Source organism: Centrocercus urophasianus, unplaced genomic scaffold (genome assembly GCF_019232065.1).
Source record: "Centrocercus urophasianus isolate 14NV4802_14NV808 unplaced genomic scaffold, USGS_Curo_1.0 seq_922, whole genome shotgun sequence".
In the NCBI taxonomy this organism is placed as follows: domain Eukaryota; kingdom Metazoa; phylum Chordata; class Aves; order Galliformes; family Phasianidae; genus Centrocercus; species Centrocercus urophasianus.
The window spans coordinates 5,195-21,811 of NW_024885558.1; the positions used below are offsets into that span (position 1 = coordinate 5,195).

Here is a 16,617-nt window from a genome sequence, read left to right on the forward strand (position 1 = left end):
GCTCTAGCAACGACAACAGCCTGTATAGAAAACACCCTTTAACAGAGGTCACCCACACACAAGAGAGACTTAGAAGCTAAATAAGAGCCTAATTGCTTTGTCTTTAATTTGCTCATTTTCAGAAAGCCTTAGAGACCAATTATTTGTATTAGAAAATCCCTCTTCCAATCATCTCAAACACAAAAACACACGAGGACAGATAATTACCATTTTTTTCTGCAGGGGAGAATTACTATACAAGGAAGTTAGAGAACACGACATGGACAATGCTAGTGTATGGGCAACATGTGGCAATTTGGTTTTTGAAAGTAAATGTGGGCATATTTTTATTATTAGCCATTCTTCACCAGTTCTTTCGCGACTGGCATCCTAACAACATAATTATTTGGAGTAACCCCTAATTCAAGAGTAGCTGGAATAAGCAAGTTAGTTGGGGTGCTGGTAGGATAAAGTTATATAAAGTGGCACCAGTTCTGTAACACGGAGACAAGAGAAAGGAGTCACCCTACCTTCTCAGCAATGTCTTTGAAATAGGCTCCATGTCTCCTGTGGAAGTACCTCCCTGCTTGCCCCACGGGTCCCAGTTGTAACTCACCACACAGTGAACTGCAGTCAATCTACAAATGTTCCATTTTTATTACAAAGTATGAAAGGCAGAAAATACTGTACCTAATACACAGGAGGCTGGAACTTAGAAAGAAGGTTAAAAAATCTGAGTAAAACTACATAGGAAGCAGGAAATAGCATAAAAGGGTGCAACATTCCACTTTCAAGCGATTTCAGAAAATTGCCTTAAAATTTACAGAGTTTCCACAACGTGGTTCCATGATGCAGGTGTTAAAATCCATTGTAACAAAACCTTTTGTATTTTCTCCATAAAAATAAAGGGAGTAGAGACACTGCAGTTATCCATGTCAACAACATATGTCTGTTGGATAGCAGGATACTAGGATTCCTCTAGGACAGCATAGGAGCAAAGTCGCAAATCTCAACGTGGAAGGGGAGAAAAGAAGGACAGAAATAAAACTACTATTGCTTCAGCATATTTTAGTGAGAACAAGTCAGGAATTTCATATGAATGTTTGTACAATCATGCTACAAAGATTACACCTTCAGGAAATTACCACAACAGGACTGTGAATGGAAAGAGCAGGAGGGAAAAAACACACAAAAGTAAACATCTCCTACTGACTACTGGTAACAAAAATGCTTCGGCGCAACAGATTTAAATTACATTTTACACTGCTAGCAACCCAAGTTTAAAAAAAAAAAAAAAAAAAAAGTTATTTTTAAATAGTAAATTTCATAATTCGTGTTCATCAGGTTGTCAAAAAAAAGCAATGCATTGCCTCACAGCTGCACCATGACTCTTTCAGCCACTGGTTTCTCGCGTTTCTGCCTTTGTTCAGGTTTGACAGACCCAACCATTGCTTCCAATAGAGACCTGAGAGTCCCACATTTCACTACCAGGAAAGCAAACTCCAAGGGATGCTGACTTGTGGCTGCACCACGGGCTTGCAGCTACCTTGGGCAGCAATATTTTCAGGAAATAACCTTTGTTAGATTTACTGAAGAAGGATGAACTCGATGGAAGCCAATGGATTTTCCTTTTTTAAATTATGAGTATGAAGAGTCTAGCTTGATGCTGAGTGCCAAAGGCTGCACAAAAGGTCACCAAGATACTTGAAGTTATCTTCTGAAACTAGACAGCAGTCAGCAAGTTTCACAAATGCCTTTGCCTCTGGAATCTGCCACGAATTGCTGGATGAGCATTTTGCTACTGGTGTTCAGGTGCATTTTTAATGATTCCTGCTTTTTAGTGCTGGTGGTGAATGGTGCTGACGAGAAGTTCTGGGGATCTTTTCCTGATAGAAGTCAGGGGCCCACACTGCACTCCATATCCTCAACAATAAAACCTGACTCTTCTCCGGTAAGCAGGGGACAATACAGCTGCCTCTCTAAGCATAAGAAAGTGCTCTGTAAGTGCCACGTACAAATAAACCTTGACCTCTGCTAAGGTCAAGAGAAACAGGGACCACAACCCACGGTATCTTGCCCATTCCAGGACAGGTTTTGAAAACCTCATTTGAAACATCTGCTGTAAGGTAAGTACAGTCCTGCTCTGGAATATTGGTCTGAAAGTAGAAAGCAGTCAGCATGTACCAGAGATAACCTTATTAGCTGACTGGATAACACAGCCTGGACCATTTTGCCAACCAGCAAAGGGAAGACAAAGCATTTCAGTATTTTGATGGAACCATAACTTCTGCAATGTACTGAGCTAATAGCTTACCTCTGTTATCACTGATCCTCCTAAGGATGTTCTGAAAGAGTCACAACACCTTGAAACACAGGGAACCACCAGGCTCAAGGATCCAGGTTGTATCAATTTACCATCAGCAGGAGTTGTTCAATCCTAAAAATGTCATCTGAAGAATCCATTTACATCTGCACACGACTAATCTGCCCCTACTGCCATCATGTTCAAACCCAAGGATTTCCAGACACTGCCAAGTTCCTAAACAAAGCAAAAAGGTGACAAACAGCACTAAAATACAAGTTGACCTCGTAAGGTTGTGCCGTTCTCTAACTAGAGAGCCTCACTTTAACATTAACAGTATTGTCAATGCTCATGGTATTGGTGTTTAGGAGAAACAGATAAGGGTCCACTAGATACTGACAGCCATAGCCAGTTAAGGATTGCAGTGACTGTTGTATTTAACATTTCATACAAAACACAAACGGCTACCATAAAAAGACTGAGGAAAAGATGACTCTCCTCCTAATCTTACCAAAAATATACTTGTTAAAGTGCCATCTGCAAGAGAACAAAACAGACACACTCAGCTTTTTAATTTACATTTAAAACAAGCACAAGAGCATCTGCGAATTCCAAAATATTGGACTCCCCTCACCTCATCCCTGGTAGGCAGTGATCTGTAGTTGAGACTGATGCAGCTTTCTCACTGCGACACCAGGCAAAAATAGATCTTTTCAGTATTATCTAGAACATTCAGGAGAGTAATTACAGCTAAGTTTTGAAAGGATCATTAACTTTGACTTATGAGAGGCAATGCCTCCCCTTTTAAGTACATTTCAAGGTTCCACAAGGAACAACTTGTATTAACAGTCTCCTTTCATATCACTCTCTGAAACCACCGTTTCCTTTCTAAATAGATTGTCAAAGCACTCAAATCCTTGCCTTTTAAATCCCTGCACACAGAAGTACAAGTCCGGTAGATGCAACCGACCACAGGCCATTCTGACAATGAAGAGTTTGCATACGACAACACTAATTCACATCCATCTTCTTTTCTGTAGGTTTTCAGCCTCAGTAATGAGGCACCACATGACTGATATCTCCTGACTGAGAGCCAATACACTCACAACCAGCTGCCCACACAACAGTAGAAACCTACGGAAAGCTTGGCTTCAACAGAACACAGCGACCAGACAACAGCATATCTGGAATCAATCAACCGAAGTGCTACGAACTATGAAGGCAGAGAAAAGTGACATTTCTGTACAAGTATCAAAATCATATCTGGACCAACAACAGCAATTTTCTGTTTTTCTAACCTCACTGACGCTCAGACTCCTCCCTTGGTGTCAATCCACACTCAGGGGATATGAGGCAGTTGAAAGCAGTTGCTCTGCATCCTGCGAGCACAAAATAATAAAGATCAAACACGGAAACATTGTTATGTGTGAACTTCGGAAAAAAAAAAGTAATGCTTATGGGGGTTTCTTACTAACAGAACTGAACGTTAAGCCAATAAAATGAGCTACACTGTATCTTCTGACTCGCAGGCTACAGTGACAAATCTCAAGGTTTTATTTTACCTTGCAAATCAACTTGAACCAGCAAGCAGACAGTCAGCTTGCTGCCACTGTGTCAGCAGGTGCTGGCAGAAGGGCATCCAAGTCTCTCACTTCCTCTCTTTATGAAGTGCCATTTCCACTAGAGAACATCTCACCCATGAGGATTTTCTTATCTTTTCAGTCATTAACCTTCCAAGCGACTTCTCTGAAAAGCAGCTATTTTAAGCAGCGTTTCCCTGCTCCAAAACAGCCTCCAGTGATTTCAAATGTAATTTCATATGAAGAATGACAACAGATGATGCCCAAAGCAACATGTTACAGATCTAGGAGGCAGATCAACTGGCTAAACAAACAGGATACATGCTTTATTTAGAATCCCGTGGAGTCTACAAAATTCCTTCACTTGCCTTTGAGTAGTTTGGAATGAGAACTCAATTCCACGAGTGAACTTCAATCAGTTTCATGAATGGAGGGACTGACACTCGTTGGGTTCACAGCAGGACAGTAGTTCTCTAACGTTAGCAAAAGGTACCTGGATATTTGGTGATCAGCCCTTCCATGCATGCACTTCCTACCATCACAGCACAACAGATTCTATTCCTTGAGGAACAGACTGTTTGCCATTAAGTACAGCCTGTGGAATCTTTTAGCCGCTCGATTTTCAACTGAATTAGCTTATATCTTTTTTAAAGAACAATTCTACAGTTGTTTAAAACAAAGCTGCTGCCAAGCTGCAGGCATGTTCGTCTCTTTTAACTCATGCCACCCATGCAAGGGTGAGACTTTGAAACATGAAGAGGACTTCTGGTAGTTCCCATCCTTCCCCAATCCACAAATCAAATTGAGAGCTTGTCTAGTAACAATTAAGCTTACACTCCAAGCCAAAGTTAGAATCTCTCTCAGTGACACAGGACTTTATGCCTACTGTTCATAACTAAACACTACATTGTAAGTCAGGGGATGTATTTTTAATAGCTTCTATAGCTGTGAATGTAATTATAGGTTGTTGTTAAGAAAACCCTAATTTTCACTTAATTCTGAGTAAGTATTTTACAATTTACAGTGAAATGCTACTGTAAAAGTTATAACCCAGCTCCTTGGCTAATACTGCTCTGACATCTAGATCAAGTTGCCTGTGGAACACCCTACTCTCAGCATCATGAAAACTGACTGCCAAACCAAATGAAACCTGCTGTCAAAAATCCCACAGCTGAACAGAGGATGCCACTGACAAAACATGAGCTTAAACTGCTAGGAGTCCTTGGCTCTGATGTCAGAAGAGGTGATGCAGTAACACTGCCTTTAACGAACTGCAAGCAGATTTGCAAGGCAGTGCTTTTCTAAGCTCCATGTCAAGAAGTCATCTATGCAAGAACATTCTTATGTCCAGGACAACACAACTTTCCAGAGTCCATTCTGTATTGGACAGTGCTTTCCACTTCAGCTTTGCTGTCTCCCTGCAATCCCTTTTCCTAACTTGCCTTCCCCACACAAGCTGACAACACACAACTTTGCTCTGCAGTTGTAGGTGAATGTACATCAGGTAGAAAGACAACGCTGATTGTTTCTGACATTTCCATCAAAACTCAGCTGGTGTGCTCCCAGGGCCCAGCTACAGCTGTCATGTCTTCATTGGAAGAGTACTGTGGAGCTTTTATCTCAACACCTGTGTTACATTAAGACTTTAGTAAGGATTTTTAGCTTGTCTAATCCACTCAGCTCTGATTGCACCCTATTACTGTGGAGCATCCCACTATTTGAAACAGAAACAGACGCCCCTGGATGCATCTCAAAGAGCCACAAGGATGACAAGCACCAAACTACGGCCTCTGTGGCACTGTTTCTTTCACTTGAAATCTGTCTTCTGAGCATTACATTAGAGAATTATTTCTTTCAGAGAAACAGCTTTCATCTGCTTAGTGGATGAGTTCTTCCAACTCATCTCGCTCATTCAACAAGACCTGACAGTACAAAGCAAATACATTTAGGAAAACAGTGCACTCCTTTCAAGAACTCCCAGAACACAGAACAAATGCAAAGAAGCTCCATGGTACAGGTTAACCACAAGATCTTGCTCGTATTATTTGCCAATCAAGCAAGCTACAAAGTGTGAAACCATTTTATTTTGGTTCAGATGGTAAGCCCTCTAAGGTGAAATCATTTCATTGGAAACGTCAGTCCAGAGTCCATTATTACAAATAACATTTTTTTTCTGAAGTCATTTCCCTCAGAGGGAGCTCAAGTCATGCAAATACCTTCTGTCTGAAACCCATTACCGTTGTTAGCTAACACAACTGCAGGAGACACACAGTAAATTCAGTTATAATTTAAAAATAAGGCCTACCATAGTAGCAATTGCCTCTAGCATCAGAAAAGTGTAAAGAAATTGTGCAACAAGTACTTGTACTTCACAGCACCAGGTAACCAGGTATTGAGAGCCAAGGCAACAGTTAGTTCTGGCAGGCCTTTACTGCCAGGGAGCCTGCAGTGTTACTGTGATTTGTATCAACAAAGATATCCTGCTTTGGGTATATGGAAGTGGATCACATATCAAAAGTAAGAATTCGGGAGAAAAGCCTTACTCAATAGAAAGTTAGCCCAATATATAAAAAACATACAAATGTTTAAACAGTTTAGAGGCAGCAACAACAGGAATGACAAAGATTCCTGCCAAGGTGGCTGTTAACATTACCATCTTTTTCCCCACCTTGTTTTGCACTTGCATCTATTAAACCAGCTCGATGTGCCGCCCTGCTAGCTGACAAACACCTGGACACACGCAGCAACTTAAAGCCTGCAAGCTTATTAACACAGTCAACAAACAAATATACAGAACTTTAACTGCAGGAAAAACAAAACAAAACAAAAAAAAAAGAAAACCAGAACCCGAAAGGTCCAAGAGGCTCAGCGTGTCTCTGCATTCTGGAGTCTTGGAGAGACAGAAGACACCTGCCATTGATTCTTGTAACAGTTTCTTGGAACAGTAGATGCAAAGCAACAACAGATACTGGCCACTTGACTTGTGTTGTTCTTACTTTAGAGGGGTGGGGAAATTACACAGCCCTGCCTCAGTTAGGCATGAAGCAGCAGTGTTACACTCTCAAAATTTCCAGGCAGTTGTTGTAGCAGATAGCTATCCAGTCTGGCTGAGTTGATGCCCACTGTACATTGTTGATTTCTCCCTCTGCTGTATAGGCCAAGATAGGGTCCTCAATGGCACGAGGCATTTGCTGGATGTCCCAGATGAGAGCCTGATGGTCATCAGCTACAAAAGAAAATGAAGTCCTAAGTGGGACCAGCGTACAACCAAACGTCCACACATGGCTACTAAAAGGGGTGCAGGAAAAAGCTAGCTTGAATACAGCCCTTGTACTTCAGATAAGAAAGTGTGACAGATACAGTGATAGAGCTCCAAGAAGAACTTGTACACATCTTCACCCAGGACAAAGTTAAAAACACAACTGGTGGAACTCAAAGTGCAAACATTTAGGAATTAAATTGCAAAAGAAGTTGAGCAGCACTGAAATAAAATAGCTTAGCCAAAGGAGATGCACAGTCAGGGCACCAGGCTCACTACTTTCACCCGATAAACCCTTGTAGCTGCCTATTCCCATAGAAGTGTTAAGCAAGTCAGTATCAGAGTGCTTGTAAACTGCAAATAATCTTTAGCAAAAAGGCAGGATGAGAATTGCTTTAGATTTTGGGAAGAGAGGATTTTGAAAGTGTAATGAGAGACTCCCAGAGATTCATCAGCAGAGACAGTGAGAGATTGATCAAGAATCTCTTTCCACACTTACCTGCTGTGCAAATGTGGCAGGAAGAATGAGGTGCCCAAGCAATTCCATTTACACATGCTCTGTGGTTGTTTAACCTGGCAACAGGAGTGCAGGGAACTCTGACATCTAGAATCACAACCTTCAGAAACAAAAATCAAACCAAGTTAATAACTTGTATTTCCACACCTCATCCCATCCAGAAAACAAAGAGTTTTGAACTAAGGCTTTAAATACCTCCCTAAAGGATGCATTTGGCAAGCACACACTGTTCTCAAAGAACAGTTTCTAGCTGGTCAGCACGTTGTGTGCCTTTCAAAAGTAGTCAGACCTCACATAGGAGAAGGCTTGTGAGTTATGAAGAAAAAAAAAAAAGTGACTCATGCTTCCCTCAAGCACACAGGTAAAAATCTAAGGTACACTGCCTTAGAGAAAGAACAAGGAGACTAAAATACTTGCACTTACGATTTTATGTGAAAGCTGCTACTGGCTCACAGAACCCTCAAAAACTGGCTGAAATATATAGGGGGCACAGAGACCTTCATGTTTATAATGCCAAACATACCTCTGCCTCCTACTGGAATGACTGCAGTAAGAATTGGCCCTTTTCATATTCCACTTACTGATACTGCACCCTCATTTTAAGAGCTAAGTGTAAATGACCAAGCCACCTCCCCCAAATTGCCTTGTTCCTTCTAGTGCCTTACCTCCATGCCATCCATGGCCATCGTGGCAAGATAGTTGGGATCCTGCTTATTCCAGCAGAGACGCAGCAATGGATGGTGCTGTGGGTCCTCATAAATGATGGTGCTATGCTCCAGGTGACGGAGGTCAAACATCCTCACTGAGCCATCTGCACCAACCGAAGCAAACATATCTCTCCCACCACCTGCACGGCTGAATGCTATGTCATACACCTGCTCAACACCAAAACAGAACACATACAGCCCGGGTTTAGTGAGCACACTGCCTCCTAATTCACAGCTAAATGGATTTCCCATACGGACAGCAGAAATTGTTACTACAACTGTAACAGTTTTTGTTTAATACTTGAGTTTCCTGGCAAGTTCTTCAGTTATTTGCCAAAGGGAAGGGAAAGAACGAGTCATGCCTTTACAGGATTATTCACTGAAACAGAACATATTTACTTTCTGGACTCAGATTTTATGTCAAAATGAAAGAATCCTGTAAGATGTTTATTGCCTTTGATAGGCATTTGATTACAACTCCAGTTTGATGTTTTACCTCATTTTTCTGAAATATTCTGCAGCATAACCTTGTAGAACAAACATTCTCAAATCCAGGTTCTATGATGAGTGAGCAGAGTAGTTCTGATAGCTGATAGAACGGCTTTAATTGGTTCATAATATATTAAAACTGTATCTTACCTATAATTAATGCACGTGAAACTCAAATCTTAATTTTGGACCATTAGATTTTTGAATGATCAGATTTCTCAAGGAAAAAAAAGGGGAAAACAAAAGTTCTGTTCCTTTACTGCTTGAAAATAAAGTGCAATGTAAACAACCAAAAATATCCATCACCTCTTTGTCATGTGCAATAAGCTGGGTCTTAACGTGGCCAGAGACCAGATTCACTCTTCCCAGAACCTGTCCTGTCTCCAGACCCCAAATAGTGCAGGTTGTGTCAATGCTGGAAGTACCTGAAACAAAAGCACTTCTTTTAGCAAAATATTAGCAAACCAGCACAATTCTGCAAGTTACACTAATGCTCTAAGCAGCAATAGTTTCTGACACCTACAGACCAAAACAGCCACAAGGACAGCATACAGTTAAAATCAAGAATGTCAAGCAGTCTATCATGCATTTCAATCACCCAAACCTTTCAGCTGCTAATACAGTCTTTCACATTACATGGGTATAGAGTGTAAATAGCTTATGTCTACCTCAATCTGTGTGGAAGATGCAGCTCTGGGATGAACTTCTCCACCCCTTAAGCCTCGAGTTAAAACCAAAAAACCAAACACAATCACACTGGGACTTCACCAGACTTGATTCAAGAGCGTGTCTTTTTCACTTTGTCAGACTCACCGAGGAGGTAAGGATCCACTTCATTCCAATCAAATGATGTTAGTGGAGCACAGAAGTCAGAGTTCTTGTTATTGTTCAGCAAACATTCCAGCCGGGTTTCTGTTTCACCCACCTTTAAAAAAGCAAAGCACCTGACTGAAATAGCAATATCACATGACTGGTTCACTTGCACGTCCAACACACCAGGTATTAATCCCAGGTTTCTATCCTCCCAGCTTTACAACTTAAAAGCTCTGGAAAACAATCACCACCCCTATTTTCACTGAGGTGATTCCAACAGCAACTGTCAGCACAGATCTGTTGCTCCTGGAGCCTTCATATTTTGTAACATTATTACTGGGTTAAAAAGAAACAACAGTAAGGTATCAGGTGCTCTGACTTCATTTTATGTCTTAACTTTGACACTGCAGCAAGTGCAAAACATCCTGAAAAGACAGTGAAACATCTGGTTTCGAGTGAAAACGAGATCAACGTGCAACACAGTTCATGTCACAGTTTGCCATTTCCCAAGGAGAATTTAGAATCACAGAACTGGATTTACTCACTCTCCACACACGCAGGTAGTCACCACTGGTTGCCAGCAGGTCTGGATACACTCCCTTGGTGTCTGGGATCCACATGAGCTTTGTGGTGGGGTAAGGGTGATCAAAGGTGTTCCTGCAGATGAACTCTGAACTCTCCTCATCCAAACCGACAAGCTGTACCTGTATAAAACCGTATTTAAAAGAAAGGATTTTTATCCAAATAATAGTGTATAATTACAGTGTTAAGACTGAGTGCATTTCAGAGGGACGCCTTTTGTAACATCAAGGATAATTAAAAAAGACCATCATGTCAGTGGAATGAGGAATATTTAAAGCTCTGCCTACAAGCCTCAGCTAGGAGTCTAAGTGGAATACTCATAATCACCACAGCACTTTGCTTTGAAGAGATGATCTTAAGTGAAGCAAAATCCAATCTCTTAAAGGATTAAAGACCACCCTTCTCTTCTCCATACTGCAAAGCCCTGTTTAAATGATAAACTGCTCAAGAATTATTCCAACTCACCTTTAACCAAACTGATGCTGACAGTGATGATTCAGAGTCAGGCAAGCCATGGCCAACAATTAAAGCTCATATCATCGTGCTCTTGGCTAAAACCCTACAGACTGAACAAGGCACCATCAGCGAGCTACCAGGCTGCTTTCAATGGCACATTAACAAACGCGTTCTGTCACAAGTGCACAAAACTAAAATACAGATTAATTCCATTCCGAAATCAGAAAGTAAACAGAATTCAAACTTGACAAATGGAGGGCGAAGAGAAAAATGTTTACATAATTATTCCAGTGTTTTGTGAGAGAAGGACAAAGGAAGGAGGTCTGCTGCCAGGTTTTATGTAGCTGATCTCCAAATTAGGTGTTTGTTTTCTTAACAGAATAATGAGATAACACCCAGTTGTGAAAGTGAAGCAAGACAGAGCAGACAAGAAACTATCTCCACATTGCTTGGTTATGACAACACCTGAAGTAATGCCTGAAGTCCAGACATGATGTTATTAGAAAAATATTGACATGTCAGAAAGGTTCAGAGAACAATACGGACTGGGAGGACACGTTTACCCCAGCAGTGACTGCAAAACCTAAGCAGGATGAAAGCCCCACTGTGTTTCATGCTGTCCAAACACAAACAGAAAGAGGACAACTCACTGCAGTGAGTTTGTAAGCTGCTCGTGGTAGGAACTTCCTAATACTTTCCACACATGGCTTCCTCCTGGAGGCTGTGGCTTAACAGATTTATTCTAAGATGTTTATCTGGACAATTCCTACACATTCTCCCATAAGCAATATGGTTAATAAACCATATGTTTAAACTTGTCTGGAAATCTACCGTATCCACCAACACAAGTCCTTCAGCAGACCTTCCACTGTAACATCAGCAGTTGCCAGTGCATTTAGAGATGCTCCTAATACATGCCAACCTTCCCCTTGTCAAACTGAAGATGCATCTCTCTCACACTGTGGTGACCCCTAGAAAACATACAGGCTGTTTTTAGAAGCTTAGCTGGATGTCTGCCTTGTGCTCTTTTCATTACAGCAACTCCTTATTATGCTTCACACTACAACAGGATCCCGCCAAGAGCCTCCCAGCCTTCTGAAGTGACTGACAAAAAGCTTTCTAACTCCTTTAGGGATCAGAAACCCTAAGCAGATTTTACAAAGGAAGCAAATTGTCCTTGGTCATAGAAAATCTGGTGGCAAGGACAGAATCAGAAGACAAGCAATTTCCAATTATTTCTTTTCCTTTGCTTACACTGTTTTCAAGTCAACGTGAGTGTATTACACAGCCATAACCAAAGCAAATGTAAAGCAGCAGAGAAATCACTTTAGCTGGTGTGAATTGAAACACACACGCACTGCATATTCATGCTTAACCTCACAGGGAGAAAAAGCAACGACCATGCAGCAATCCAACATCTTTGCATCTTTGACGTTTTTAATGCAAGGCCAGGTTAGAGAATAAAAATTGCTAAGTGACACAAGATCTCTTGGCAACTGCTGAAGATCAGTTTGACGCTGATTGTCAGACCTGACAGCAGCCTGTGCTGATTCTGAGCAGGAGGCATCGTTCTGCCCAGAGACAGAAGCAGAAAACACTGCTTGAGCAGTTCTATTCCTTCCTAGCTCAGTATAATCAACGGTCTGATCACACACAACATGCACAGAATCCCTCTTATCCACCCCATTGTGCAGCCTGAGCACAGGGGGATGGAAAGACGGAACTGTGTTCAGGATGCTAATAATACAAGAGCCCCGTGTGTCCCTCCTGCAAGCAAGGCAAGGTTTGCAGGCAGCTCAGCATCAAGCAGTCCCTGAAGTCTAGGCCAGCTAAGGCTGAGGAAAGTAACTGTTAGTCAGGATCCAAACCTTCCACATCTACCTGTAACTCATTCTGGTGGGAAAATGAGGGTCTTCAATCTCCACTGGTTTCGCAGTTATGCTGTGACAGCAGCCAGAAATGCTACATAATTATCTGTTTCTCCCACACACCCAGATAGGTTGTGACTGGACGTGGATTTTCCTATCGCAACTGGAACCTTATTAACATGAGGTTGATTTACAACACTGCATATGAGTACAGAAGTGCCTTTAACCTGCTTTTGGTAACTTCTGAAAAACTCCTCCACGTGATCCAAAAGATGACATTTCATAATTATTTTAGGGCCTCGTTCCATCAGACAGCTCTCACCATACCATTTAATCTTCAACATTCAATTTATTTTTTTTAAACAAACCTAAACCTTACAAAAAAAAGCCCAAAACAACAGCTCCCTGGTCAAAGTGCCACACTGGATGCTCTCTGATTGGAGGCAGGATGCAGAAGGTGACAGCATGCAGCCATAACCCAGCAGTCTGCTCCAAACAGTGCGCAGTATCGCTTCCTCCTGAAGCAGAGCTTTGCCTTACAGACAGATCCTGAAATCAGCCTCTCCTTGTTTGCCACAGATCATTACAGATACACAAAGCCTGCAGGATCCTGCAGCATTACCAGCAGAACTTCGGAACACCTCAGCTCCCTCCCGTTATGCCTGTGATCCATCAGGCATTCTGAAGCCTGACAGCAGTCTGCTGATTCAAGAAGCTCAGGAAAACCTAGCCTGAATAATTTTAGTCCTTTCCCCTGGAGCAAAGTCATCTCTCTTTCTGTACCAGTGATTTGATGAGCACAGGTGTAGGAGCTGAAACAAAACTCCTCTGGGGTTCAAAGAGATCTTAGCAATCAGCTTTCTTGTGTGCCATCCAGCTTGTTAGTGGGAGAGCTGACAGAGGTTCCAAGAGTCTGGGAGCTGGGGGCAGCAGTAAGTCATGGCTTGGCAGCTGATGGAACTGAATCCATCCAGAACAGAGGTGTAAACAGCCATTTTATGTATGAAACCTTAAGTATTTCAGGCTCTGGTAATTACTACAGGAACAGAAAAACAACCAGGAATTCCGCTGCAACAATTAGAAAAGATTTAATGCACTAAGAACCTTAAAAAAAAACCCAAACACACAGAAGGGTAATGAGGGAGAGATGCAGCCACCTATTCGGTTACATGTTCAGAAACCTAGAATTGCTATTCTGAACTGGTTTTTAGTGTAGCAGGGGAAGGAAAGAAGTCAGTTGTTTAGAACAAAACACTGCAGTGGCAGAACAGAAATGGCATTTGGAGCTTGTCAAAAGCCTTCAAAACACAAAGAGAAAGTTAAAGTGGAAGAGAGCTTCCATTATCTCTTCCATTTTCCTTTCACTTGGTGTCACTTGCACTTCTATGCGTATTTTGATGTCAGAAGTTGGCAGTATAAAACAGAAGTAAAGAAGACTGTACTGAAAGCACCGTGACAAACATCAAAGCAAAAAGGCCACGCAACCCTCCCTTCTCTCTTTGAATTATCAGAGGTGTGGCAAAACGTCTCAGCAAAGCGAAGGTCATCTTTCACTGTATTTATTGTACAACTTCCATTTTTAATGACACATCTTCACTTCTGTAGCAGCAGCAGCATCCGGGCTGGCATCCCATTCTCATACAACTACTTTCCTGCTTTACACACTAATTAAATCTCATAACACTTGGCTTATATGGAACTGAAGCCAACAGAACGGCTATTCCTGAAGCACAGAGACCAGGAGAAGCTCTGGGGAGCATTTACAAACAGCTGGAGCTTACGCAGTCCCACACAATTCCTATTTGAAGCAACTGTGAGTGCGAAGTTTTTGGTTTGGGTGTTGTTGTTGCTGTTGTTTTTTGAAATAGAAAGCGTTGCTGACTCAACTGCCTTTATACTTGAAGCCTGAAATGAAAAGCAGACCCGATCACATTGTAACTGGGAGCAACCCCCAGGGAACCATCCAAACAGAAGGATATAAATGCAACAGAAACATACCCCTAATTAACAAGCTCTACCACTTCTCAACAACAACCAAAAAATGTTTGGAAAGTTGTTACTGCTGGTTCTCAGAGTACACACTGCAGAAAATAAGTTTGCAAGCTCAGACCTGTCTGGAAAGCAGCCTTCCCAGATCCACAAAGCACTCACCAGCAATTCACATCTAGTCAGACCATTGGCTCACATGGGAGCATCACATCCAGGGCTGCTGCAAGGGCACTCATTAAACTCCTGAAAGAAATACCATCCTTGCTTGACCATCACCTCATCTCAATGCACCCTCCACGAAGCCCAACCCCCAACATCAACTTTTGAAACTATTTTCTCCATGAAGCAGCCTGACAAAGCTGCAAAACACACACGATATAAACACACAAAGCTACTTTGGCAGCACCGTTAGTTGCACGCAGATTTCAGGACGCTCTGCAGCCATGTCTGTCTCCTCATCTCTCCTCCATTCATGCACATCCATCACAACAGACGAGTGCATGCTGCTGAGGTAGGATGGCTCAGGTGTCTGAAGGGATGAGCAGTGTAATCCTCCCTGCTTAGATCTAGTGGGGAAACACTGAAGACACAACCTCATCATCTCCTCAGAGAAAAGCAAAGGCACTGAGGAGTCGGTGAAAGCAGCTTATAGACTTATAAACACAGCGTTCCAGGATCACAGAATCACCAAGGTTGGGAAAGACCTTCAAGATCATCCAGTCCAACCATCCACCCATCACCAACAGCTCTCACTAAACCACTTCCCTCAACACAAAATCCAACCATTCCTTGAATGCCTCCAGGGTCGGTGACTCCACCACCTCCTGGGCAGCCCATTCCAGTGCCTGAACACTCTTTCAGAAAAGTAGTATTTCCTAACATCCAGCCTAAATCTTCCTTGACGCAGCTTGAAGCCATTTCTTCCAGTCCTATCACTAGTTACATGAGAGAAGAAGCTGACCTCCAGCTCACTACAACCTCCCTTCAGGTAGTTATAGAGAGCAATGAGGTCTCCCCTGAGCCTCCTCTTCTCCAGACTGAACAATCCCAGCTCCTTCAGCCACTTCTCGTAAGGCCTGTGCTCCAGACACCTCACAGCTCTGTTGCCCTTCTTTGAACCCGCTCCAGGGCCTCAACGTCTTTCTTGCAGCGAAGGGCCCAAAACTGGACACAGTACTCAAGGTGCAGCCTCACCAGAGCTGAGTACAGGGGGACGATTACTTCCCTGTTCCTGCTGGCAACACCGTTCCAGATGCAGGCCAGGATGCCATCAGCCTTCTCGGCCACCCGGGCAAGTTGCCGGCTCGTGTTCAGCCAAGCATCAATCAGCACCCCCAGTTCCACGTGAAAGCACCACGAGAAGGGCACAACATTGCTAACAGAGTCCCACACAGCCGATACACGCGCAAACTCCACTCCAGGCCGTGAGCTTTCTGTCACGCTGAATAACAGCCGCACACACTCGCGTTAGGAGCAGCACCGGCCGCCCCCCCCCCCCCATCCCAACCCCTCCAACAGCTCCCTGCGGCCCGCCCAGCCCTCGGCACGGACGGGAAGATCCCCACCTTGTTGTTGTACTCCTCCACGAAGCTGCCCAACGCCAGACGGAATCGCTTGTCCGGCCGCACGCTCCAGTTCATGGCGTATACGGTCCAAGGCGCCTCATATTTGTAGATCTCCTTCCGCTTGCCGTGCAGAGACATGGCTCAGCCGAAGGGGCCCCGCCGGGGCTGAGGGGAGCAGCGGGCTCGGCAGAGATGGGGCGCGGGCTGAGCTCGGAGCGAGGCTGAGGGCAGCCCTGGGCCCGGCCGAGGAGAGCGGGATGGCGGGGAGGGCCGAGGGGAAGAGGAGCGAGGCCGGAGAGGTGGCGGGGAGCGGGGGAGGCCGCAGCACGGCGCCGCGCCCCCAGGCCGGGCTCCAGACCCCGGAGACGGCGAGAAAAGCGCGGAGGCCGTTCGCGATTCGGCTCCTCACACAACGGGAGCGGAAGCCACGCGAGTAGCCCCGCCCGCTGCTTGTGGGTTGGCTGTGTTGCTTGTCAATTAGCACTTCGAGCATCTGTTGGTTACTTCTTTT

General features: G+C 43.5%; 1 protein-coding gene across 1 annotated transcript; it reads right to left on the reverse strand.

The window, feature by feature from the left end:
• Nucleotides 1-612: 612 nt before the first annotated feature.
• Nucleotides 613-16,450, reverse strand: DCAF7 (DDB1 and CUL4 associated factor 7). The gene is made up of 7 exons (XM_042839445.1): nt 16,107-16,450; nt 10,192-10,350; nt 9,647-9,758; nt 9,140-9,258; nt 8,303-8,512; nt 7,620-7,737; nt 613-7,087 (listed from the first exon to the last, which is right to left on the reverse strand). Exons 1-7 carry the CDS (start codon nt 16,242-16,244, stop codon nt 6,915-6,917), a joined length of 1,029 nt encoding a protein of 342 aa, XP_042695379.1. The 5' UTR covers nt 16,245-16,450; the 3' UTR covers nt 613-6,914.
• Nucleotides 16,451-16,617: the final 167 nt, after the last annotated feature.